This window comes from Eremothecium sinecaudum, chromosome II (genome assembly GCF_001548555.1).
Source record: "Eremothecium sinecaudum strain ATCC 58844 chromosome II, complete sequence".
NCBI classification, from domain to species: Eukaryota; Fungi; Ascomycota; class Saccharomycetes; order Saccharomycetales; family Saccharomycetaceae; genus Eremothecium; species Eremothecium sinecaudum.
In genome coordinates, this window is record NC_030893.1 from 2,029,944 (window position 1) to 2,055,345 (window position 25,402).

Sequence of the window (25,402 nt, forward strand, 5' to 3'; positions counted from 1 at the left end):
AAATTATTGATAGATAATGATTGAAGAAGTATACCATTGATTCTGGAACTTATTGGATTTTTTCTTCATTCATTAAAATAACGTTGGGTAGATATCAGTATATTTATGAAGCAGCTGTTGATCGCGCTGCCTGAACATAAATACTGAGATAAAGATTGTAATAATATAGTGTCATGGTATAGACCCTAAATGCATATCCTTTGAAATAATGCAGGCTACTTATTAAAAATGCGATATTTTAAGTCCCTGAAGCAACTTTATAAAAGCAAGATTTAATCGTAAACTTTTTAAGGGCAAGTACCCATGCTTCCGCTCAATTATCCCATAAATCTTCAGGAGGGATTCTTAAAAGACCGGTTTGCACCTATGTACGCTTTTTATCTTTCAAAACTTGTTCATTATTATACATAAGTTATCTTATTTACAGATATTGCCAGCGGGTAAATTATTCACTTTAAGTAAACCTCAGTATATACTTCACGTATATTCAATTTTCGTTCGGATCATTTCAAAATGGTTTCGCACATTTACGCTGCTCTATAGCTCCGGTAGAAGGAGCAACCATTGTTTGCCAATCAAGTGCATACATTAGTCCACCAGCGCCTCTACTAGCCTTAGCAAACACTACACCAAGGTCATTTCGAGCCGTAGTTAGGTAATAATTACTGCCATCACCGAGAGATAGAACTTCAGCTCTAACAATATCACCAGGTCTAAATGATTCCATAATCTTAACACGGTCACGATCCGTTGCTCTAACGTCTTGAGACCTTATGATGCCCCGAAAAGTATCACCCACATCGGAGGACGCTTGTGAAACAGAAAATGTAACGATACCCTCACCCTGAACGGGTACTCCTGTTCCTTTACTACCAACACCTGAATCTATGGGGGAAGTTTTGCCTTCTACGGCTAGAATTTCAACATTCGCCATTTGTTGTCTAATTCTTGTTACACGACATAAAACAACATCTCCTTCCTTTGGCAAGTTATTTGCAAAATCATTGTCAATGCGGTAGTTCTTACGATCTTCTCGCAGATCATCATCAGTGTTATTAGAAACCGAAACAGTGAATTGTTTTATCTGCAACTGCTTTACTTCATTTTCTTGATCACCAGTTGAAGGACCATCTTTGTCTGCTTCCGTACTAGATTCAATCTCTTTGACTATAACCTGTCCCAATAAAGTAGCAGATATTACTTCTAGATCCTCATCTTTAACCTTATATTTCTGTATCATTGTACCAGGTCCTGGGGAGAACTTGTATACCATATTACTTCCTTCACCATCCTCACCTTGATAAAGTGGGCAAATTAGTTGGCCAGGATATACTGCCTTTGGAAACTTAGATAAGAACTTCATGCTATCCCTGCTACCTATACTAGCAGACTGCAATGTAGTTGTTCAACACACCTCATCATGAAAAGATTGCGACGTACCCGCGCCAAAAATTTTGTAGAAGATACTCACGTGATCAATATCATAGTATTAATAAAAGTAGATATTACAAACTAGTCGCATAAGGATCTAGGGTTATTATATAAGTATTACTAGTGTCTAATAGGTTTTGAACAATTTATATTATCCTTTGTAAATATTTTATAAGAAATGCGTGTAACATCGCGATTCTTCATGAACTTCCATTTCGCTCTTGATACAGTTTAACTCTTCCCGAATAAGTTGCCCAAGTTGAGGCGTTAATTGATTGCATGTTGCTATATCTGGTCGCCTGTCATATTCTTCTTCGGAATATGTCTCGTGTAAGAGAATCTTGGATGAAAAACGAACGCATTCGTCTTTATTCCCCACCGTAGTAGTCAAGTCCACACTGCTAGCAAAAATAGATAAATCGTGAGAACTATTAAATTGACGAGCGCCTAGACCTCTGAATGACATCGAGTATGGGCGGCTAGTATTAGAGGCCGATGGGAGGTATGGGTCAATTGGTTGCATGGAAGACATGGTTCCATAAAGATCTGCGCCTTCAACATCGGTTTCGGGATAGGTATCACTTTCAAACTCGTCGTAGGAAGCTCCAGGGGTTAACGGAACCTGAAATAGGTCGCCTCCAATGCTAATCTGGCGTGGTTCATAGAACTGAGGACTATTATTTACAGGTGTTTTTTCTTTCTCACTTCCATATTCATTACACGGATTCAAAGTTTTGTACTCATAGTCGTTGTTATTAAGATCCAGATCCAATTGCAAGTCATCCCCAAAGTCAATTATGTTGGCAAACTCCATTATATCATCCATAAATTCTGTATCCGTACCTTTCGAGTCTAAAGAATCTGGATTTGTTAATATATTCTTGCTTGAATACCCTTCATCATCCTGGTAAGTATCAACAGTTAGCTCGTTAAGTTTTGCTTGTATTACACTAAATGAATTATCTTCATCAGGATGACTGTCATTTTCTAATCCGGTACCTAGGCTAGCTCCATTTGTATCGATAACCAAGTTAAGGTTATCTTTGTCGAGTTCTGGAGGTTCAAATGTACCTGTGTTTCTTAAAATACTCCCAGTAGGTGACTTAGTCAAATCTGGTGTTGATAATAGAACGTCCGATGCTTCCGCAATGAACATACCCTCGCTTTGAGCATGAGTTGAAATATCCGTAAAGGATCTTCTATATGAATGAGTAGAGTTCCTAGCTGACCTTTGAGAGCGAGTACGTTCAATCGAAACAATAGAATCAACCTCTTGCGGGTCAAGTGATTTTGGGAATAGCCCTTCATTCCCTGGCAACTTTAACCATGCGTCCTCGGGATGCAAGTTTTCCGCAGAGAGTTTTTCGATTGGTGGTGGTGGTGGTCGATTACTAAAACGTCCCGCTGGTTTCGGAGCATCCACAACGCCTTTTTCGGTTTCTCTAGATTTCGTATTCTCGTTAAAATACCTTTTGGTAATCTTGCTATTAGATCCATCTGTTCTAGTAGGCTTATCGGCACTTTTTCCAGAATTACGTTCTCTAGGCTTGGGTAGCGGCAAGGGTTTCGAGAACTCTTCATTTGATATGAAAACAGAAGAATCACTTTCAATGCGGCTCCTTCTGAAGCTGCTAAATAGGCTGCTGCCAGTTGTAGACTTTCTTTCCTGTCTGTTAAATACTCGCGACGGTTCATCTGTCGGAGACGTCACAGAAAAGGTAACTGATGTTGGCAAAGAGAATTGTCGCCTACTTGAAGTAACATTCTCAGTAGAGTTCACATTAGGCGTTATTTTTCTCAAGAAAGAAAAAACGCTCCGCCTTTTCCGTTGACTGTTTTTAGCTTGCTCATTAAGTCTTTCGAGGTTAGCTTGTATTGAATCCACAGAGTCCTTTGAAGTAGCTGGGGTTCCCGTTTCAACAGTACTCGTCAGCGACTTAGCCCTGGGCCTCTCATCACTGCTACCGCTATGAGAGGATTTCATGCGTGATGTGACTGAATTTACACTCCAGTCCTGCGCGCTTGAATTATTATACGTTTTCTGAAATTCTGGTGTCATGGGCTGCACTATTGGCGTACTGAGAAAATCCGGCTCAATAACACTGATCTGCTCTTTTCCAAGAGAAGATAACTTATGATTAAAATCAGACAAATTTTCGTCATCAATATTTACTAAATTGGGCGATTTGGCATTATGAGCTTTAGGGCGTATATTCCTTGTTGAAGTGTTTCCGTGCGGCATGTATTTTTCGCCCGTAAGGTCATTTTCTGCAATACTTTCTTCCAAAATAGCAATAGAGCCACGCCTCATCTTCTCTTCAGCTTTCTTGGTTTTTTCATTCAAAATGCCAGCGAGTGCACTTAATGAGGGTGACATAGTCATTTGTAGCTTCTCTGTTTGTACCTCAAGTGCATGTTCAGAATCATCTTCTAAATTTGAGCAGCGCTCTGTAACTTCTTCATCCCAAACTAGTTCAACCCCACCACCATTAAATGTATCAGTATTATCATCATCCTCAAACAGATCACATTCAGTGCCTGAAGAGTCTCCTTTTAGCGTTGTAGTCTTCCTTGTCTCTGACGTTTGTGCGTCTTCAACCCAAATCGAAGAACGCGGATCACCTTCTGCGCCTTTATCAGTACCATTGTAAAATGAACTCATTGTTCATAAAGTGATACTACAGATATACCCACTTGTTTGACTTCTTTCAGTTCAATTAGTACCAGGATGGTCGTTTAGTATAAGATAGCCCACTATATCACAGATTGTTTAATAAAATACAGCCAAAAATAAAACACTGAGTTAACACTTCTTTAAAGGACTGTTAATCCACCCGAATCTACCTTAGTTGTTAACAGAGCTGTTATTCTAGAGGCTCACTGGGGGTCTTCTATTTAGTAACAGGGATAAAATAGCTTTGTTAAACTAACGCGAAAAAAAAAAATCTATATCTTTGGTAGTCAGTAAATGCCAAGGCATCACATTGGCATGTCACATGGAGTTATTGTCTTTAGTTGATATATAGAGTGTCTAAATATCGTAAATGAGAACCCTTATAAGCTAGACCATATAACGCATTTAGGCTAGCTTAGGATTGCCTTATATGGTTTAGCTCTCAGTGGGGTGGATTCTTGTCCATGGTGTAACCCGTTAATACTGTCGTTCTTGAATAATACAAAGCTAATTGAGCCAGCAAGATGTTTTAAGCATAGGCGACACACTACATAATGATACAATCCTTGTCTCCTTTCTTCTTTCTACGAAGCCTTCTTCTATAATTATGGGTTGACGTGACAACTACGCTTCCAGTATCTTCTGAATATGCCGGCTCACTTGTATCCTGGGGAGTTAGAGTGAGGTTTTCTTTTGTAGCCGATTTGCTGTTAAACACGAAGAACTCAGGACTGTAGTTTGAGAAAGCAGTATCCGACTTGACGCTGAATTCTTCTTCTTGCGATTGTGCTTCAGAGCGAGCTGTTACAACAGGGTCAATTCCAAACTGTAGGATGCTATTTGCAAGGAAGGAATACAACCGTGTCCAAACTTCGGTAAGCTCGATGGTGCAATGGATACCAAATCTGTTCTTAATGGTTTTTATGAAGGCATTCCCCATCAATTCAAAATCTGGGGGCTCAATGCCTAGTATTCTGGAGTGTCTTTTGCCTAGATCGCACAGGTAACTATTCATTACACTGAGGTGTTCTAGGTGCGATATTGCAATAGTCACCACAGCAGCAAATGATACTGCCTGGTGCTTGATAGAGGGGTAGATTTTCTCTAAACCCGGACTCATGTCCAGCAAGCAAGCATAAAACTGCGCGCAAAACAGCGAAGCGGCCACAATGTTAGAATTGTTACTGTTTTCTATGATTGTAGGAAAAGCAGGCACCTGGGTTGTAGAGGACCCCGCCGAGGAACTGCTGTAGCTCACGGTGCTGTGGACGGTGGGACGCGAGCGAAAGGACGATCGAAGCATATTATTACCGGTACTTGCCGTAGGTATAGCACTAGAGCTCATATCATCGTTAATTCGATTAACAAATGATAAGATCTTATAATCCGAGATCTCATCGTCCTGCAGAAACGCCCAAGACGTCCTCAGGAGCATAATTTCTCTAGAACTAAAGCTTGCGGTAATTTTGTAGCGAACCGTATCCACCACAGTGGAATCCCAAGTATCCCTGGAAGAGATCTTGGTAAAAGCAACAGATCCTTCAGCGGAATAAACTGAATATGTTTTTGATGCAACCGAATTGTTGGTATGAAGTCGTTTCAACGACGGTGCAGGCTCGTAATATTCCTTATCTGCGCTTACCACATCAACAGTGTCACCTATTGAATCATTTAAAGACCTTAGATCTACAGGGATGAAAGGTACCTGCGATTTCTCGAACGCAGTATAGATATCAACATTTGGACTTGCTGCCATATTTGAATCGATAACCTTGACCGCTTTTTTGAGAAGTCTAATGGGTTGCCCCAGTAAGCAATTTTGTCTTAATATTATCTTTACTGAAAATGTTAATGTAATTTATGAAACAATTAGGCACAAAAGGTAAAAGTAAAATTGTTTATTTAAGAGAGTCTTATTATTTAGACTGATAATTCAGATAGAGCTATTCTCGGGTTTAGGGGGGCATCCGATTCTATTCTTGCTCACGAAACACTAAATGTGTGTTACTATCAACATTTGCAGCCACTGTACTGAGATACAATAGAATCGAGAAAACAATTCAGTCGCTCGTGTCGAGTTCAAGTTCGTAAAGAAGACCAGTACACTGGCAATATCTTGAATAAAGGGCTGTCCATCTCTTAGTGACAATGGCAGTTTCTAGAACAGTATGCTTGGTATCAACCACATTCCCAGCACGTGTGATGCATCCGCACCTTGTGCATCTTTTGATGCAAGGTATAGTACTCATATCAACCCATTCGCTTGATATATCATCGTAATCGAGGGGCGAAAAAGCTCTGGATTCTTTCACAGAGTTGGGTAGAGCTTCATCATCGACTACCAAGCCTGCAGATAGAGGCTGCAGAAGACCGGATATTTTAGGATTAAATCTTTCGGAATCGAAAATACGTAATGTACCAGTAGACGCAAAAAAGACCTCAGCAAGGTTTATGTATGATAACATTGCAGTGCTAGCATATGATAGTAGGAATTCTTTCATGTGGGCAATATCTGGGGGAATGTCTGCCTTCACCAGGAAATAGGGTTCTCTTTTGGTATTTGCGGTTACATCCTGGTCGGCTAAAGAAGCGAACTTGCTGTTGACATCAGTTAAGAACGTTTCAAACTTTTCTAGATTTACTGGGCTGTCTCCAAGCGCTTTCCTTAAGAAATTGGACGATTCATTTAGAATGGTGTAGTTAGTTTCTGGGAATTTCGTAATGAGTCCAATTAGATTTTTCAATTCCATTACCAATTTCAACATCAACTGCCTTGTAGTGATGGAAGAGAATATCCCTATAACTAGGGAATGTGTTTTATCAGCGGGATTATTCACCAGCAGTATGAGCTGCTGAGTGAGAAAAGTTACAAACGTAACAAACCAATTGATGGATGGTATTAGAGAGTATATCAGATCCTGTTTAGAGAATGCAAACTGGAAACCTTTACCATTTGGAAGAGAGTTGACTAAAGCAGTGTGCTGAATCATTGCATGTACGTTCCTCGCAACCCCATTCATGGCTAACTTTATGCTTCTCAGCTTCATCGCAGCATATGCCATACTGAAAACTGTTCTATTCTGCAAATGGGAGCCTAACTCCATCTGAAGAAGCAGTAACTTTTGGATGGCTTTAGATTGCAGTAGCTTATCGAGAACTTCCTTGGGCCCTTCAAACTGAATACCATATAGTTTTAAAATGGTAGATATAATGATAAAAATAAAATCAACCGCACGGTTTGCATCGATTTGCTGCAACTTGAGAATGTGAGTTTTTATGGCAATTACCAAGTCCTCGCCACTATGAAGACGGTTATTAAAACGGAAGAACTCAAATGCAAATGCAGTTGCATGTATAGTATCTTTTGATGGGTCTTCTGTTACCTTAGTCTTCAGCGTGAGAAATTGAGGTCCCTTGTTTTGCTTCAGTTTGACTATTACTCCACCAGATGAGGGCGAATTGATGCACCACTCGACAGCATCTATTGGGGGTATATTAGGGAATACAAAACCTGTGGCAAAAATAGAGAAAATAGAATCTTTAGTATACGGAACTGAACTAGCCTCTGAGTCCTCTTCAAGTTTCCAAGTATACCTGTTGTAAAAGTGCATTTCTCCATTTTGCAACCTAAAGGCAACCAAAGAATCCAGTGCATGCGGCTGTATGTCTAATACTTTATGTTCAAACACTAAGTCTTGTACATGCTTCAATGTATAACGACTTAATTTCGAGCTACCGTTAGCATTGCTTATATTCACTCCAAAAGAAGAAAGAAATACCATGTTTGGGGTTGTCTTTATCATCTCAAACCTTCTTACAAGGGTCTTAGTAGTACCCAGGATATTGTACGAAATGAGAATCTCAGGTCTCGATCCTTGTAGAGCCTTCTTTGAAATAATATGAAAGTTTTCCAGCTTTAGGAGCTCACCATTAGGGCCCATAGTATCAGGGTTAGCTCGAAATATATGCTTTAAATTCAGCTTAGGATCAAGTACCATGCTTGGATCCTTATGGCTTAGATTCCAATCCACCTGCAATTCATAATATGAGAAGCATTTGGAGATGTTAGAATACATGCCAACCAAAAAGGATTGCTCCACATCCATATGGGCAATCCTAGCATGCCGCAGCCACTCGGATTCCTTGTTTTTGGTAAGTTGCAGAGATATTTTCTTGTAGTCTAGCGTATTAGAGAATTGATACCATAAATCGGTGTGTCCGTTTCTTCTGATTGCAATACAAGCATTTTTTACTGAGGCGGGGTGGAAAACTCCCGAAGGTGGGCATTGCTGCATCTGACTCTCAAATGTATTAGTCATAGGGTCTCGTTGAGCCTTTATCTGGGCAATTTCAGGCTTCTGGTTGCCAATCCACTGAAAGTCAAGGATAGTGGAGCCATACTCTTTTTTCGTGTGCTTCCGATCAACCTTTAAACTACCCTCTTTCTTTGATACCGTATCAAGAGGTATAATTTGATTGTGAATCTTATATACGTTATCTTGAAATAATACCGTCATCTTATGGTATGTCCCATTCCCATCACGAGTTTGACCCGCAGTCAGCATGGTCATGTTTCCTAAATCATCACAAACAGCCAGCAGTTCACCATTTAACAAAGACCAGTTGTTCCAATGAACCGACCTTAAATCATAAAATAGGTTAACTCCCTTTTTATTGCTATTAGAGTTCTGTTCTTCATGCAACTGATTATGAATACTGTATTGTTTTGGAGGATGGAACCTCCAGTTGATTCCGTTAACCGTTTCTAAGAAAGTAATACATAAATTACTGTTTGTGCTACTAGAATCACCATAAGCTATCAAACCTAACTTAGAACAGGAAACACATCCACTAGTATTCATTATCAACCTGAATAAATAGCAGTATTTTTATCGGTTTAACACGGATCATGTTCCATTGTAATACAAATCTATATTTCTTTTAAGTCGATAAAATGGATGTCTTGAAAAAACTACAAACGGAATAAGGTACATAATATAAATTATCGATAAGGGTAATGAAAGGATGTATATTTAGACTCTAAAGATTACTATTTATTGATTGATGCCTCAATTGAGTTCATATAGTAGACTAATTGTGGTTGAAACTTACTAAATGGGAAATTATTCACTATACCTACATCGGAAGGTTTTACGTAAAAGTCGCATGATCAAATGCGATTCACAGTTTGAAGTTTGAAGCACTAGTAAAATATACATTGAGGCATTTTATATGATTAAGTTAGGGTCTGTGTTGTTTATTGCTTTGATACACCGCCAACCGTTGTACGGAAACGTAAAATTGTTTATAGGGTCTATTGTCTTGTATTTGAGTCAGTAGTCGAGACTGGGTCTTCGATTGCTTCAACAGTGTCCTTCAACAATGGATCTGAACTTTTGGCATGATGTTTAGACTCAGGATCTTCTTCGCTTAGGAATGGGTTTTCTGCATTAGCTTGTTGTTCTTCATCCGAAAGAGCGAAAGTAAAGTCATTGAAATCATTGTCGGTCAAGATCCGAGCAGTATTGTCCATGCTTTGGTCGACAGAAGAATCGTACTCTGAGTCAGTGTCAATTATATCGAATTCAAAAGTCTCTGCTCTTGACCTTCTCACCCGCCTTGTTTTCGAAAAGAATATAAAGTAAAATATTAGTACCATTGCACCTATCATAAAGATTGTGAAGTAATAGGTTTTCGCGTGGCCTGTCGTTGGCAGCATATTCGCTCCAGACAGTGAACTTCCAGACGGACTTTCAGATGAACTTTCAGATGAGCTAGATGAATGACTTGGGGATGGACGTTGGTGAGTGATGTGGCTTTCGTCATCGTTACCAAATTCAAAGGGAACTGCTTTAGAAGCGTCAATTGATTCACCAAAAAGTTTGAGCCTCCAGTCGATGAGTTCCACCAGGTTTGCGTTAGAAGCAGTTTTGACGACAAGTTTCCATTCGCCTTTGCCAGATTCACCCCAATGCGCAACGGACATAAAAGTCCAGTCTTTAAAACCTTCTGAATGCATGTCCCTTCTTCTTACAACGCCAAGGTTTGATACTGTGCCACCTGGTGAAATCAAATCCACAGTTGTATGTCCACGCACGTCGGCATTAATATTTACTGTAACTGTAACGTGTTCAACACGTTTGAAGTTTGCATCGATCAAGTCTTGTTCTGTGACAGTGAAAGAAGATTCGAGGGAGTTTTCCGTAGATTTAGTATTTTTCTTCACCTTCACTGTGGGACAATAAAACCATGATTGTGGGTTCACGTTTTCCCAGGTCTTTGCGGCCTCCACAATACGATATGCATCCATTCTACCATATCCGTACTTGTGTGAGTACCTTTTACCCAACGCTCCGTCTTGCCAACCACTGTCTTTTTCATCTACTTCCAACGACGAGAGAATTGTTAAATATTGTACATCTCTCCATGTTAAGTTTGGATTTGCCTCAAGAACTAAAGCGTAAACACCTGCAGCTAAAGGTGCAGCTGCGGATGTACCACTATGAGTATCACTGCATGTGTTATGAACACCAGTAGAATGGATAAATTCTCCATTTCCCGAGGAGTACGCGACCACTAAAACCGCTGAACAGCTTTCAGCATAGGGCGGGTGAGCACCCATATGGTCTATAGCACTAACAGTAATCGAGTAAATAGAATTTGTAAAGCCGTCATAGTTACAATTGTCACCGTTCATACCACCATTACCACTTGCAAAAACATACAAAGCGCCTTTCTTATCGCGACCCTCACTAACGCCTTTTATCAAGGCTTTTTGAACCATAGGACTGGGACCCTGCATTTCTGCACCATTATCAACCGGGCCCCAAGAGCATGAATATATATCATTGACACCTAGTCCATATACCAAAGAAGCAGCCTCCTGCTCCACAGTAACATCATCTGACAAAATTCGGATTCCAGATACTTTAGAATTATATGCAACCCCCACGCCACAAACGTTGTTTCTAGCAGCAGCAACCTCCGCTGCGCAACGTGTGCCATGGGTATCATCCCTAAGCTGCGGCTTGGGTAGAGCTGTATTGTCATTGAAGTCCCAAGAGCCTTCCGCGCAAAAGTTATCCTTTAAATCATCGCCTTCAAAATCCAAGCCATCGTCGACCACAGCAACCACAACACCTTTACCTGTAATATTATTAAGCCAAAGTCCAGTAACATTTAAGTCAAATCCAGGGTATAAGGTATTCATAAGATGCCACTGCCTGTTGAATGTTGGATCTTCAATTGACAACTTTTGCTTAATGTCCACCCTAAAGGCCTCAACAGAAGCGTCCACCTGGCCTGGTACTGGCATCCTCTTGTAAAGCCTCTCCGGGATCAAATCGTGATATGAAAGCACACTCTCGTCCAATTCATCTTGTACATTTGACCTTTTATTTGCATCACCCAAGCCTACTGAGAAAACATAATGGTTATCAAGTCCGCGAGCATTATGCTCAAAGGTCCAGTTTGGATGCTCCATCAATATAGCAGAAACATTATTCCTTGATTCAACTGCAAAGTATTTCCTCTTGACATAGTCTTTTGCTGGTACTATCTGCCCATACGCATATTGCAATATAGATAAACCCACAAAAAATACACCTACAGCCTTCATGTTGAGGATTGGAAGTGCAGGTAACGATCCTATAGTACCAACTCCTTATGGCTCTGAAGAACAACCCAGTATCCTCCACGTCTTGTAAGGTATAGCTTTCACTCCTGCCTCAAGTATCATGTGTAGTTTTACTTCTCGTTTGGGGTAAAGTTAAATCAAAAAGACTCTGACGCCAACACGTCATTAATGATTGTAGAGTGACTCCAATATTATTTAAACTAAAAGCTTATAAACATAACTACCTAGTCTTTAGATTAACAAATACCCAGTTATTGGGCCAATGAACCCATTGGATCCCAGATTGGAAGCTTGATTACCTTTTTGTCTTCTTGCTTGTATTTGTTAGCCAAATCCTCGGGTAACTCATCAATATCAACGACAATTTGGTAACAGTATTCCTCGAAGTACTTCTGGGTCATTACAAAGTACCCGTCTTTACCAATGTCCTTACCCCAAGAGTTCTCGACCTTGTAGCGAATAGGTTTGTTGGTTTTCTCATCAATGTGCACAGCAGTGATCAACATGGCATGGGTCATCAAACTTTCACTGTACCTAATACGAGCCTCCTTGGTCTGGTTAGGTTCGTAACCGACAGCCTTGTAGTTCCACAAATCAATGTCTAGGACACCTTCAGTCTTAGACATGAATTTTGGAGTGTGGGAACCGAAGAAGACTCCTTTCTTCGCCTTTAAACGCTTGACCAATAAGTCTGTCAAAGTCTCATTATCGACGTTCAAGAAAAACACAGGGTCCCCGCCTACAACGTTGCACAAACGATCGATGTGAATGAATTCGCCGTATGGGTGTCTTGGATCGTTAATCAACGAAACAGGCTTACTTTCGTCAAAACCTGCATACTCCTTGGCAAATTCGAGTGGGGTACTCCGCACAGTGCCAACTTTACCTTCTTTGTCAACGTAGTCCCACACAAACTCCTCGTCTGGTTGCACAGGAGGTATATCAATGAACAAGGTCAACATCTTTACAATCTCGCGTTGCATATTCTCGCGCATTTCCGTCACATCCTCGCCCTTGGCAAGTGCTTCACGCAAAACCTGGGCATACTCGCGCATCTTGGTCATCAATAGCGAATTGCATTTGGATGAAGAAGTGGAAGTAAACGACAAATCGGCAAAGAGATCCTTAGGCAAGAGCCCGTACTTTCTGACCAAATTGACAAACATGCTGTACTGGCCACCGTCGTTGATAGGCTGCGACAAAAAGTACTGCACAAGACGTCCGTCAAGATCCTCCTTGTGAGTGTCCACAATTTGGTCCAAGAAGTAGTTTGCCTTCTCGAGCTTGTCGTAGAAAAACAAGTAGCTTTGAGACAACTCGAACTCCTTCAAGTTCAACTTCCTTGCAACATTCAACCTCAAGCCATTGGTGGCAGCAAACAACCAACATCTGCCGGTGCTGCGCTGGTTGGTCACAGGACCAACCTCGTCCGTAATACCGGTATTAAAAACCCTAGGATAATTTACTTGTAGCCTCCTCTTGTCCAACAATGCATCATCTGCATTGTTGTTCTTTAGAACGGTGGCTGCCAAGTTGTGCACACCGTCTTCCTGAAACTCTTTGGTCCATTTAGTGAGGTCAGAAGTTTTGATAGACATCAAGTTCGTGGGTTTAGTTCTTCTATATAGCTGAGATAGCCTTCTGGCTGCGTTTAGAGTTTTCATTATTTCTTAAGATTTGCCACCCTGCTTTTATAAAGCGTAAACTTGTTTCTGATTGTGATTACGGGTTTCGTAATATCCGACCGAGTGCACATGTAACAGCGATACTTGAAGGCATTATGAAAGCCACACATCACCTATAAGGTTATTTCGGGGGGGACATTGTTGTTAGAATGAACAATCTACGCATATTCTAAATCGTATAAGTGCCTTTTTCGTCTTATCCGGGTTTTACCGACTTACAAATTTTATGTAAAAGTAAGCACAGAGGTTATAAGCATGCAAAGATTATCCAAATATCCTGTTTACAAAACATATAGATAACAAATGAGCTTAAAGTTCTCGGAAGGCGATCTTAATGACTTCATTAGTCCGGGTGCTTCATGCGTTAAGTCCACGAGGACAACAAAATCTACAGAACATGTAAAGAGCGATACACAAGAAATAGAGGTAGGTAAAGAACCATCAGAGCTGGAGAAAGTTTCTATAACGCTGGAAGATTGTTTAGCATGCTCTGGTTGTATAACATCTAGTGAGGAGCTGTTGCTTAGCCGACAGAGTCATACAGTGTTTTTGGAGGCGCATAAGCAGCTAGCCGGAAATCGGACGCTGGTAGTGAGTGTGGCGCCCCAGGTACGACTTTCGTTGGCCCACTATTTTGGCATGAGTCAGAATGACAGTGATCGGTGCTTGGTTGGTGTTTTGGAATCATACTTTGGTGCTCGCTTTGTAGTTGGCACTCAGGTTGGCAGAAGTATTACTGTGCAACAAACGAACGAGGCATTGGGCGAAAGGGCACAGAAGGGAGAGAAAAAGCCTGTACTGTGCAGTGTATGCCCGGGGTTTGTGCTATATGCAGAGAAAACGAAGCCTGGATTGGTACCTTATCTTCTGGATGTGAAGTCTCCACAGCAGATCACAGGAGCTTTGCTGAAGGATGTTGTGCCGAATATGTACCACTTGTCGCTGATGCCTTGCTTTGACAAGAAGCTTGAGGCGTCGCGTAAGGACGGCGAGGGAGAGGTAGACTGTGTACTGACACCAAAGGAGTTCGTGAAGATGTTGGGCGAGCTTGGGCTAGATTTTCGAACCTTTGTCAGCGATTTTGGCAGCTTCCAGCGGTTGTCGCCGCCTGGGTGGGATCCTCGAGTGCACTGGGCGTCTTCGGCTGGTAGTAGTTCTGGTGGCTACGCTTACCAGTATATCTTGGGGTTGCAGAAGTCGCATCCTGCCACGTCGATAGTTTCCCTGCAGGGCAAGAACGCAGATGTTGTTGAGCACAGGCTGCTAGACGTTGAAGGCCAAGTCCTGGGTTCTTCGAGTGAGGTCTACGGTTTTAGGAATATCCAGAACGTCGTCCGGAGGCTACTAACAGGGACAGCCAGTAAGCGAAACCCTAAGCTACTTAGGAGGCGGGCGGGGGCAACTACGTCTGCCACGAAAACTAATTTTGCCCAGGTTGCCAATCCGGCAGAATCTGATTTCATAGAGATTATGGCTTGTCCGGGCGGTTGCATAAACGGTGGTGGTTTGCTTAGTGGCGAACAACTAAATCCAGTACAACGGAAGCAACTCATCTCTGATCTCAATTCTAAATATAACGCATTGGAGTCCATAGACATACCCCCGCAACACATAGAGGAACGGTACGTCTACAAATTCCACGCACTTGAGCAGCCCAATGATGTTGTTTCAGTCGGCAATACTTGGTAGGGATTTGGTCCTAAGGTCCCAATGAACTGCACTCGTGCGCTATTTAAGGTTATATATATATATATCGGTGAGTACTAGAACACTTACTCTATATATGTAAATATAGATCGATTAGAGGATTTTTGAGCGGCTTTCGGTCATCTGTAGACAGACGGACCAATTCTTTCACATAAGGGGTCCGTCAGGAACGCTTACAATGATTAGTAAGACGTGAGGGAAATGCCATGTAAAAACCAACAAATGAGACCTATATAAAGAAAGGTTCACCACAACAACATAAAAACAACACCAGAAGACGTTAACTCTAAGATCTTTAGATACACCATAGAGTCAGAAATATGTCTTCCTCGAATTCTCCAGTGGTGTTCGATAAGAACACGGTTGTTGTGGTATTTGGAGCATCAGGTGACCTATCCAAAAAGAAAACATTCCCTGCGCTCTTTGGTCTATTTAGAGAAGGTTGCTTGGATCCTTCCACCAAGATAATTGGTTATGCTAGATCAGAATTGACTGTTGATGATTTACGAAAAAAGGTTGAACCAAACTGTAAGGTAAACGAGGGGGATGATGAAAAGTTGAAGGAGTTCCTACAGATGATCTCTTATGTTCATGGACCATACGATAAAGATGAGGGTTATAAGAAATTGGCAGCTGAAATTGAGCAATTTGAGAAGGAAAGGTCTATAAAGAATCCGAACCGGTTGTTTTACTTGGCGCTGCCCCCTTCGGTGTTTGTTACTGTCGTTGGCCATATTAAATCCAATGTTTACAGCGAACAGGGTACCATGAGAGTGATTATTGAGAAGCCATTCGGCCATGACTTAGCTTCTTTTAGGGAATTGCAACAGCAATTAGCTCCCTTGCTACGGGAAGAGGAGGTGTTTAGAATTGACCACTATTTGGGTAAGGAAATGGTGAAGAACTTGATGTTGTTGAGGTTCGGCAATGTCTTTTTCAATGCGGCCTGGAACAAAGAAACCGTGCAGATGATCCAAATCTCCTTCAAGGAGCCTTTCGGTACTGAGGGTCGTGGAGGCTACTTTGACTCTGTGGGTATAATTCGGGATGTCATGCAAAATCACTTGCTACAAGTTTTAACGCTATTGACTATGGAAAGGCCTGCTTCCTATGACCCAGAAAGTGTACGTGATGAAAAGGTGAAGGTATTGAAGGCCTTCGAACCTATCGATCATAATGATATATTAATCGGACAGTATGGCAAATCTATAGACGGTGAAAAGCCTGGATACTTGGACGATGACACTGTAAAGAAGGATTCAAAATGTCTCACTTATGCTGCTTTGACGTTTAAAATTAAAAACGAACGCTGGGATGGTGTCCCAATTGTTATGAGAGCTGGTAAGGCGCTCAATGAGGGAAAGGTCGAGGTAAGAATAATGTTCAAGAGTATTTGCTCTGGAATTTTTAGTGATATCCCCAGTAACGAACTTGTGATTAGAATACAGCCAAGCGAGGCTATATATGTTAAATTTAACGCTAAAACCCCAGGTTTGGCTACGAATTCCCAATTAACTGAGCTTGATTTGACTTACGCGAACCGGTTCAAGAACTACTGGATTCCAGAGGCTTATGAGTCATTGATCAGAGATGCATTAATGGGTGACCATTCGAACTTTGTGAGAGATGATGAATTGGATCTCAGCTGGCAATTGTTTGATCCACTATTGGAATATTTGGAAGGCCCTGATGCTCCTCAGCCTGAAATTTATCCATATGGTTCAAGAGGCCCGGCTGGTTTGTCAAAATACTTGGAGAATCACCATTATGTTTTCCAGGATGGCAAGTATCAATGGCCAGTTTCATTTGCACATGAAGCGAACGATAGTGGGAAATCGAACTTGTAGACCATGACTTTATTGTCATTGCACTCATTATATAGATATGTAGATAAGATTTATATATAAAGTACTAAAGTTTATGCACGAAACGCAGCACACTTAAAAAATGTCCTTAAACTCTAATCAGAAATTCCCGGTTTAGTAACCCGTTTAGTATATATATACATTGTGTACTATAGATACTTCACACACACTAATATATTATAATTAGCCTAGTTGTTGGTAACATCTCTCATTTTTGTTACAGAGGCCGCCTTCTTAACTTGGATAGAATCCTGTTGCACAAAGTCCTTGAAATTGATTTTGCCTTCTTCTATCATGTTATTTATATGCTTTCGGATCGATTGAAAGTCAACTAAGTTCAATTCTTCTATCTGATTCAACAGCGTCGACATAAACATAGGAACCATACTCAAGTCTTCATTATTATTAATTAAGAAATCAACAGTTTCTATAGCCAAGAAGTAATCTTCGCCTTCATTTTGAGCAAATGCATCATTATAGGAGTTGTGGATTACTCCTGGTGTATTATTCTGAGTCGTGGAGTTGCTAAATTCCTGATACAAAATATTCGGAGCGATGACAGTTGAGAGATTGTGAATGTCCATCTTAGAGCCAATTTGATTATCAACGTGGGAAAATGAAGATGTCCAATGAAGGAAGGAAAATAATACTTCTGCAACATTTCGGTGAGATGCAGGTAATAATGTAAATAGCAATGGAAATATCCTTTTACCATCAAGCTCGGATTCCAGCTTCGCAGCTTGAATCCATAAATCGTAAAGCTTAAATGTTAATAGCGGTATTGGAAGCTCTCTTAAGAATTTCTTTAACAGTGCCGATAATTGAATTGCATTTTCCTTAGTTAAATCAGGAACTTCGCTTGGAAATTCGTCAATAGCGGCGGTTAGTTCCTTTAGCCTTCTTATATTACCATTCTTCCTGAAAATTCCCTCAACAGACATATCCATCTGGCGCAGACCTGAAACCAATTCGTCAACTACTATTGGGATACGTATTTTGGCTGGACCAGAGCTGAGATCAGAGTCGACTCCCCATCGTTCGCAAACAATCTCTAATGCAGTGCCAAATACCTTTTTATGTTTAGTTGCTTTTGAATCCCTTCCTTTAAACAGCTTGTTCCAAAAACCACCTGAAGTGGTTGGTGACTTTGGATTTGGCGGTATTAGCGTATTAATGGTGCTTTCATTTACATTAAAGCCAATTTTACCAGTGGATAGTAATGCCAAAGCAATGAGCTGTAATCTATGAAAGCGCTCAGGAGAAAGCTCTGAATAGTACACCCCGCTTTTCTTCGAAACGAATGTTGTATTTTCATCATCAGATTCTTTAATTCTCATAAAATGTGTAAATGCATTAGGTCTTAATTCCCTTGCTTGCTCTGCAGCTACAATACGGGAAATATCATCTAAAGTAAGGGTCTTTTGACCGTTAAACATCATTGGATTGTTGCTTTCTGAAGCCTTTGTACTTTCTGTTTCAATAACAAGAGAACTATCATTTGGACGCTTAGCACTATTATTTACGTCCATCTCTGCAGTTTCTAATACTCTCGATTTTCGTGCATCCTGTTGATTGTTTGTTATGCGGACACATTTTCTTCCAGAGCGCAACCTTTTGATATCGTTCAAAGTCCTGATATATGTTTGCTGCATCGACATTGTCTCCTTTATAGAATTAGTTCTTTGTACTGCTTCTTGGTTTTTCATTTGTAATGCCATTACTATTCGCGATCTTACCACCGCTATCTTTAATAGAAATATAAGTTGGCTCAATTTGCTAACTTGCTTAAATCCATTTTTAGCTTCAGGTACATCAATCGCGCATCGCGCACAATACACTAGTTTGGTCGCAACGTTGTAAGAAGCAGCGTCTATATCATGTAGTTCAATGTGTTTATCGCAGTTAGAACACTTAAAACACCCTATGTGCCATCTAGCATCCCTGAATTGAATGCATTCTTCCTGTACGTATTTCTCACATTCATTACAACTATCAGTGGCATTTATGGTAACATTTATGTAGTCAAATGGCTGACGTTGATAGTTCTCGTTCTTTTTTATTTCCCGTAGAAATTTTATTAATGCATTTGATGTATGGACAGTTTTGTTGTGTTCCAAAGCATTAAAAAGACCATACCGTACTATTAGCTTCAATAAGTGAGCTATACTTGTAATTACGGACATAAAAGATCCAACGTTAACCTCTTTTTCTTGAGAAGCTGTTCCCAATTTTCTCAATAGTTGCAAATAAATCATAATTTTCATACATAAATTCCTTGGAAATTTAGAATACTTCAAGTTCATATCCTCATTTGCATCTAATTCTGGCGCACTTAAGGCTGATATCCCATTATAATTATTACTGTGTTTATTCCTAGTATATTTGCCGATGGTTTCCAGAGAATCTAATGCCTTAAATAGACACTCCAGCTTGAGAACAAACAAAGCAGTCGAATCTACTCCTTTAAATTGATCATAGCTAGTCAAGTATTGAAACATATCCGATATGCAAGATGCAGTCTCTTCTTCAAAGCGATAAAGCACATTCCATGTCTTACAAATAATTCCCGTTAGTGTCTCTGTATACTTCTCCATTTCCTCTCTTGATGGATTCATATCTTTTATGTCCCGATGATTTCCAATTTCGCACATCGGTAATGTAGGCACACCCACTGCCTCTGGTGGCATATTTACATGCCAGTACTTATGGATCCCATAACACTCAGGATGCCAACAGTAGATTTCCCCTCCTCGAGGAAACTCAATATATTGGTCTGAAATAGGATAATTACAGCCTTTGCATCGATTCGAAAAGTACTTCAAAAAGTGGTACTTACAGTATAATTCATAATTGTAATGAAAACATGAGGAAACCTTACACTTTACCCCACATAAGGTACAGCAAAAATGCTCTTCGTCATATAGCTTATCAAACGTACTATAGTATACGCCACTCAATGGCTTCTTGCATACATGGCACAACAGCTTATTTCTTGTAAAATAATCTTTTTGGCACAGTATAACAACCTGCGAAGTCTCAGGAAGCTCGTATGGGAAAAACTTTGGCTTACATGAAGCACCACAGTCATGACACACTAGACAATATTCGTGATAATAGTTTCCAAGAGCCTTCAGAGAATTCTCAGTAATTACACCATTGCAACGTTTACAAATTCTCTTTGTTTTCTGAACCACCGCGACCGCATTACTATCCATACAATTCTGTATCTGAGGATTCGATAAACTATGTTTATGACCATATCGATCACCTTTTAAGACATGAGGTACACCCTGGATTCTCTCCATCGAGGGCATATGGATTTCCTATGTTATGATAGCCTTCGGGCCTTAACCGACTTCCAAGTATTTATTGCACTGGTATTCAAAAACGGGGCTTGAAATAGTACGGGATCTAACTATTGGCGGCCAATTCAACAACTCTTTGGTTTAATTTTTTGCTGATAAACTTAGCTCGAGTCCAGGTTTCAATTCGATTAGATTCTGATAACGTACTTCGGTTCAAATCTTGTAAAACATGTCCTTTTCTTTTGATCTCGGAATTAGTTGTTTATCGTTAGGAGCCAAGAAAGTCGAATGACGCAATTAAAACGCGTTTTCGTATATGGTGATATATTTAAAGCAAGTTTATATATTTTGCTTATTTTACATACATGTAATATAAGAGGAGTAATAGGTTAACGTGTTAGATAATGACTAGTTATTGCTTAGCTGGCTTTTCAGCTTTCGGCCCAGACTGCTTATACTTATCTTTCATATTGACGAGATTGTCTTGATCCATTTGATTATATATACCCTGTAATGTCTTGGATAATGCTTCAGTTGCCCCAATCATGGGTCGTAAAAAAGCAATTGGAGTTGCCTTTGCAAATGCAGTAGCTGCGTTCTGAGCTGAGAATGAGTGCTTTACATCTCTGTGTGCTTTTCGCATGGCTCCGTAAGCAATATTAAAGTTTTTGCCTAGGGATCCATAAGCGTCCTTTACCCCGGACTGGACGTTTGCTGGTTGGTCAGCATACAGGCTGATTACATTGACGCGCTCGAAATCCTCTTCGGAGGTTTCTGATTGGTCGGAAGGGGTTTGATTGCGACGAGGGGAGCGGAAAAGATCTGTATCTTCCTTGTAAATTGGGCTAGACTGTTCGTCATAAATATAAGCGGTTCGAGGACCTCTAGCGCGGTGCCCTTGACCACCTAATAATTCTTCGGTATATTCCAGAATAATTTGGGTACCGGAAGCCATTCTTACCCCTAGGCGGAGCAACTCACCGCTTGTTGTTTTTATGAAGTCCTGTGCTCCCTTTTGGATACTTCTTGATAGCCTTTGGTCATGTTGATATTCCTTAATAGGTACTGTAACAAGAGCTTTAACTCCTGAACCAAGGGTGATGATGGATTTAAGGGGAGTAACACCCTTAAGGACCCTAGGTAGTTGAGATCTTTTGACGTCCGGCGTCCAAATACCGTTTAGGCAAGCGTTCAAATCCGCTAACTCGATACCGTATAATACCACACGTTTCAAAGTAAGCTTGGCTCCTTCTAAAGTAAAAAGGTTCATTAGTTCACTAGTGTGACCTGACCGTAAACCTACAAAGTCAATTTTTTTGGGTTTATAATCTAACCGGATATCGATAGAATGGACTTCGAACCTTTGCACATACACTATATCCGGATACTGGTAGATGAGTTCGAATCTCTGATCTTTGAACTCTCCAAACCTAATCAAAAAGTCCAAAGTGTCTTGATCGACATGGAGTCTTAAAGGTGCAATTTTAGCTGTGGTGATCAGTTCGGTTGATTTGAGGAAGTCAATTGGTCTAACGAGTGTTATATACAAGGAAAGCATTGCGGTATCATTTTTGTGCCCTTCTTTTAATCGCGTGATGAACTTATTCCATGTAGAGGTTGGTACATTATCTATGACCTCAAATGTTTCTACTTCAATAGCGCAAGTGTTCAAAATATCGGCGGACCAATCAGTATCTTGCTCAGTAGGCTCATCTGCTTTAAATGTACAAAATCGTAGATTCAAACCAGATATATCAATCAGTACTTTATGGCTTACAGAAGGACGAAGCTTAATCCGCGAAGTTGACTGTTTTTGGTCATCACAACTGTCAGATTGAATATTATCAGTGACAACCTTTTTCATATTAGTATTTGATGCTGCGTAAAGGAAAACAGAATCAAATAGGTTGGCTTCTATCCTAGTCGGTTCTTTCTGCTTGTGCACCTCGTCCTCCATATCGTGGACCACATCTGAAATCGTTTTCCTTGTATATATCCAATCGTAGCCGTCGTGGAGCTTTACAATAGCTTTATGAACATTCAAGTTTACATCTAGTAAAACTTCTGCTTCCTCATTTGGAAGTTCGGTATGGGGAGGACTAATTGGCTTCTCAAAATAACGTTCTTCAATATTAATTGGGGGCTCCTCTCCTACCGGGGATGACTGCTCTGATTCTTCTGGCACAGGAACAGTAGTGAAACTCCCCGCCTGATTATCAATAAAATTGTCAACAATATTCATGGTATCAAACTGCAAGTTATTCACAGCTGGGAGGTGCTTTGAGGTAAAGAACTCTTCGTCAACATCATCCATTACATTTACAGGAGGTACTTCTGTTCTGTATTTCATTACATCCGGGAAAGACACCGGTGGTCTTAAATCTATTAAAGTTTGGACAAAACATTGGAAGGAATCTGCACAAAGTGATAGGTCAATGCGATCAACATCAATATCTAATCTTGTCAACTCTTCCTGTTTGGTTAAAGTTGTGGAAATCGAATTGGCTTTTCCTATTGTAGTGAAGCCAATTTTGCTAAAATATAACGGAACCGAGCTCCATGGTTCTGCAGCATTCAATTTCATATTTGAACGGTCATCTATGAGCATTAAAGTTGGAGATCGTAATATTACTTTGGTGTTCACCGAAGGGAATTGGATATCTACAATGCACCGATTAATGCAAATTAGCAGTGCCGTATTCAAATTGTAAGGATTCATCAGGAATGCACAGTCAAATAACTTCACTTCTAAACGTCCCAACGGCCCACCATTCGAAACTTTGGTATGTTTAGAATTGTCATTATCTGCATTTTCTAATGTGTCAAGCCATCTGGCATAGTAGTAAAAACAAATATTCCTAAAATTAACCTTAGTTTTATCTTTATCAGTCAATTGCAGTATAAAAGCTGGTTTAATAGCGTTTGTCGCCCTAATCGGATCTAGGACCTTCTGTGCTTTGCCCATGTGTCTTCTACTCACTCCAACCGACAAAGAGTGGAACACTATTGTGTTATCGGAATTAAAAGTAACAACGGATGACTTTAACTTTAGAGACAGTTCACCAACTGATTTTGAAGACGTCGAAAAATTAACTGAAACATCTTCTATTACTAGTACCATATCTGAAATTATACTTTTTCGGTGAGAAAAGCTGGATGCACTCATAATACGAACACTTTTGTTCATAAATGCTTGGCGTTTCTCAGTTGCAGATGCCATTTGAAGCTTAACCCTGTCCAAATAAGGCGTCAGGTCTGCAAGTACATTTTTTAGTTCATCCTCAGAACATTTAATATCGATATTAGAAATTGTCCCTTTTATTTTAGATGTAAGCAATATCTCCGTAAATTTAATATCGTATGCCTCGAACTGAGCATTGTTCGGTTTCCCAATGACAAAATTATTAAATTCCGCTATATCAACATGTTTAGACCCTTTACCTAAATTAACAACAATAAGATCGGTTGATAAAGATAGGGATGAAAGTTCTACCTTTACTGGAGAAACTTTTACTCTCAACTTGTATTCTGTTAAAGGAAAATCAAAAATTAAATCCTTCGATTTAATAATAGTGAATTGTTCATGGACCACCAAAGCTGAAGGTTTCTTAAACTTATTCCAAGCTTTCAAAATCGACTGTAGATCATTATAGGTGTATAACAAGCCGTCAATTAAACCTTCGGTAATTGTGATTGTAATGTTGCTGTTAATTATTATCCTGTTCTCGTTTTGGACATCGTTGGCAGTAAAAATTATCAGAGGCTTCGTGTAATTATCTGAAGTAAGTAAGTTCCTTCCATGTTCTTTCAAATAAATACTTTGCAAAGCAATAGTTGAATGGTCGTTGAGACTATTTTTGAAATCCAGCTTATTTATTTGTAATGTAATACCTTTCGGAAGCACTATATTACAAAATGCCAAATGTAGTTGGGTAAAAGTTGAGGGCTCCTCAATTTCCTGCTCCTCTTTGAACCTTTGGTAGCTATGTAACCTAGTTGATGGTTTGGGGTCCATGTCAGACTTCTGCAATAAAGATATGATCTCCAAGATTGTTTCGATTATAATTCTATTGATTTCCAGCATAGCATCAAAGAAAATATCGACGGCTCCAATTGACATTACAATGTCTTTAATTCGGAGATCATCAGTTGACGTCACACCTTCAAACAGAAGCTTAATAGAATCCACTTTACACAACGTAACTGGTTCCTTATTAAGCATTTCTGATCCTGAAACTTTGGACCTGGACAGCGAATCCATAGCACTCATATATAGAGATGCATCAAAACTAGTTGAAAGCGTCTCCTCATCAACCAATGATTGTTTTTCCATTAAAGTTACCTTAATACCTTGAATATTGATATGTCCCTTACTATCAATTGTGCTGTACTCAATATTCTCAATGAAAACATCAATAGTAAGCTCATCTGAAAATGATAATGACAAAACAGTTCTTGAAAGTCTCAGAGAAAGATTTGATAGTGCTAATACCAGAGCTTTATTACGCATAGCGCTTAATGTGGAAGGTGTTGGGGAGCCGGTACTCGTCTCCCCTCCATCACTTCCACTATTCGTGACCGCATCATCTTCTTCATCGTTTGAGTCATCTAAAGGAAGCATCATGGAATTAGTCAGGTCGATAACGCTTTTAGCTAACGTCGCTGCAATATCATTTGGAGAGGGAATATTATTCACTTCTAACTTAGCCTCAAGTTTAAGTCCTCCTCCAACTATGTCGAGTCCTCCTGCCACAGCAAGTTTTAGATTTAGCTCAGAAATATGACCAGATGTTACGGAGAGATTGGGTATAGAAATGCTGTCAATATCCAACTTAAGATCGCGGAAGGCGAAATGAGATTGGCGTCCTAAGGACACATCCAAATTAGAGACATCTACATGAGAAAATATTGACATCTGCTGAAGCACATAAAGCAGCAGCTTCTTCTGAATGTGCTGGGGTAGCCACGACGCCATATTAGTTTAGTTTTCGTTGAATAAGTTCATGTTGAAGTGGGTATTGGTTGACGTAAATGATACTTAAGGGGCGCAACTGATATATAACGTGCATTTACCCGGACTAGCGACAGGTTTACTAATG

The 25,402-nt window shown here is 40.1% G+C and overlaps 10 protein-coding genes across 10 annotated transcripts; 2 read left to right on the forward strand and 8 right to left on the reverse strand.

The window, feature by feature from the left end:
- Window positions 1-508: 508 nt before the first annotated feature.
- CSL4 (exosome non-catalytic core subunit CSL4) lies at window positions 509-1,363 on the reverse strand (the record flags this gene model as incomplete). The annotated part of the gene is made up of 1 exon (XM_018130956.1): window positions 509-1,363. One exon carries the CDS (start codon window positions 1,361-1,363, stop codon window positions 509-511), a length of 855 nt encoding a protein of 284 aa, XP_017986445.1.
- Window positions 1,364-1,600: 237 nt separating this feature from the next.
- On the reverse strand, window positions 1,601-4,093 carry BNI4 (Bni4p; the record flags this gene model as incomplete). Its single annotated transcript, XM_018130957.1, has 1 exon — window positions 1,601-4,093. The coding sequence occupies one exon, from the start codon at window positions 4,091-4,093 to the stop codon at window positions 1,601-1,603; it is 2,493 nt and encodes an 830-aa protein (XP_017986446.1).
- A 559-nt stretch (window positions 4,094-4,652) lies between these two features.
- Window positions 4,653-5,861, reverse strand: AW171_hschr21282 (uncharacterized protein; the record flags this gene model as incomplete). Its single annotated transcript, XM_018130958.1, has 1 exon — window positions 4,653-5,861. One exon carries the CDS (start codon window positions 5,859-5,861, stop codon window positions 4,653-4,655), a length of 1,209 nt encoding a protein of 402 aa, XP_017986447.1.
- Window positions 5,862-6,165: 304 nt separating this feature from the next.
- Window positions 6,166-8,967, reverse strand: SIN4 (Sin4p; the record flags this gene model as incomplete). Its single annotated transcript, XM_018130959.1, has 1 exon — window positions 6,166-8,967. One exon carries the CDS (start codon window positions 8,965-8,967, stop codon window positions 6,166-6,168), a length of 2,802 nt encoding a protein of 933 aa, XP_017986448.1.
- Window positions 8,968-9,419: 452 nt separating this feature from the next.
- KEX2 (kexin KEX2) lies at window positions 9,420-11,723 on the reverse strand (the record flags this gene model as incomplete). Its single annotated transcript, XM_018130960.1, has 1 exon — window positions 9,420-11,723. One exon carries the CDS (start codon window positions 11,721-11,723, stop codon window positions 9,420-9,422), a length of 2,304 nt encoding a protein of 767 aa, XP_017986449.1.
- A 269-nt stretch (window positions 11,724-11,992) lies between these two features.
- Window positions 11,993-13,405, reverse strand: LAP3 (bleomycin hydrolase; the record flags this gene model as incomplete). Its single annotated transcript, XM_018130961.1, has 1 exon — window positions 11,993-13,405. The coding sequence occupies one exon, from the start codon at window positions 13,403-13,405 to the stop codon at window positions 11,993-11,995; it is 1,413 nt and encodes a 470-aa protein (XP_017986450.1).
- A 324-nt stretch (window positions 13,406-13,729) lies between these two features.
- Window positions 13,730-15,115, forward strand: NAR1 (iron-sulfur cluster assembly protein NAR1; the record flags this gene model as incomplete). The annotated part of the gene is made up of 1 exon (XM_018130962.1): window positions 13,730-15,115. The coding sequence occupies one exon, from the start codon at window positions 13,730-13,732 to the stop codon at window positions 15,113-15,115; it is 1,386 nt and encodes a 461-aa protein (XP_017986451.1).
- Window positions 15,116-15,453: 338 nt separating this feature from the next.
- Window positions 15,454-16,980, forward strand: ZWF1 (glucose-6-phosphate dehydrogenase; the record flags this gene model as incomplete). The annotated part of the gene is made up of 1 exon (XM_018130963.1): window positions 15,454-16,980. One exon carries the CDS (start codon window positions 15,454-15,456, stop codon window positions 16,978-16,980), a length of 1,527 nt encoding a protein of 508 aa, XP_017986452.1.
- Window positions 16,981-17,186: 206 nt separating this feature from the next.
- On the reverse strand, window positions 17,187-20,312 carry LRG1 (GTPase-activating protein LRG1; the record flags this gene model as incomplete). The annotated part of the gene is made up of 1 exon (XM_018130964.1): window positions 17,187-20,312. The coding sequence occupies one exon, from the start codon at window positions 20,310-20,312 to the stop codon at window positions 17,187-17,189; it is 3,126 nt and encodes a 1,041-aa protein (XP_017986453.1).
- A 403-nt stretch (window positions 20,313-20,715) lies between these two features.
- ATG2 (Atg2p) lies at window positions 20,716-25,278 on the reverse strand (the record flags this gene model as incomplete). Its single annotated transcript, XM_018130965.1, has 1 exon — window positions 20,716-25,278. One exon carries the CDS (start codon window positions 25,276-25,278, stop codon window positions 20,716-20,718), a length of 4,563 nt encoding a protein of 1,520 aa, XP_017986454.1.
- Between the last annotated feature and the right edge of the window lie 124 nt (window positions 25,279-25,402).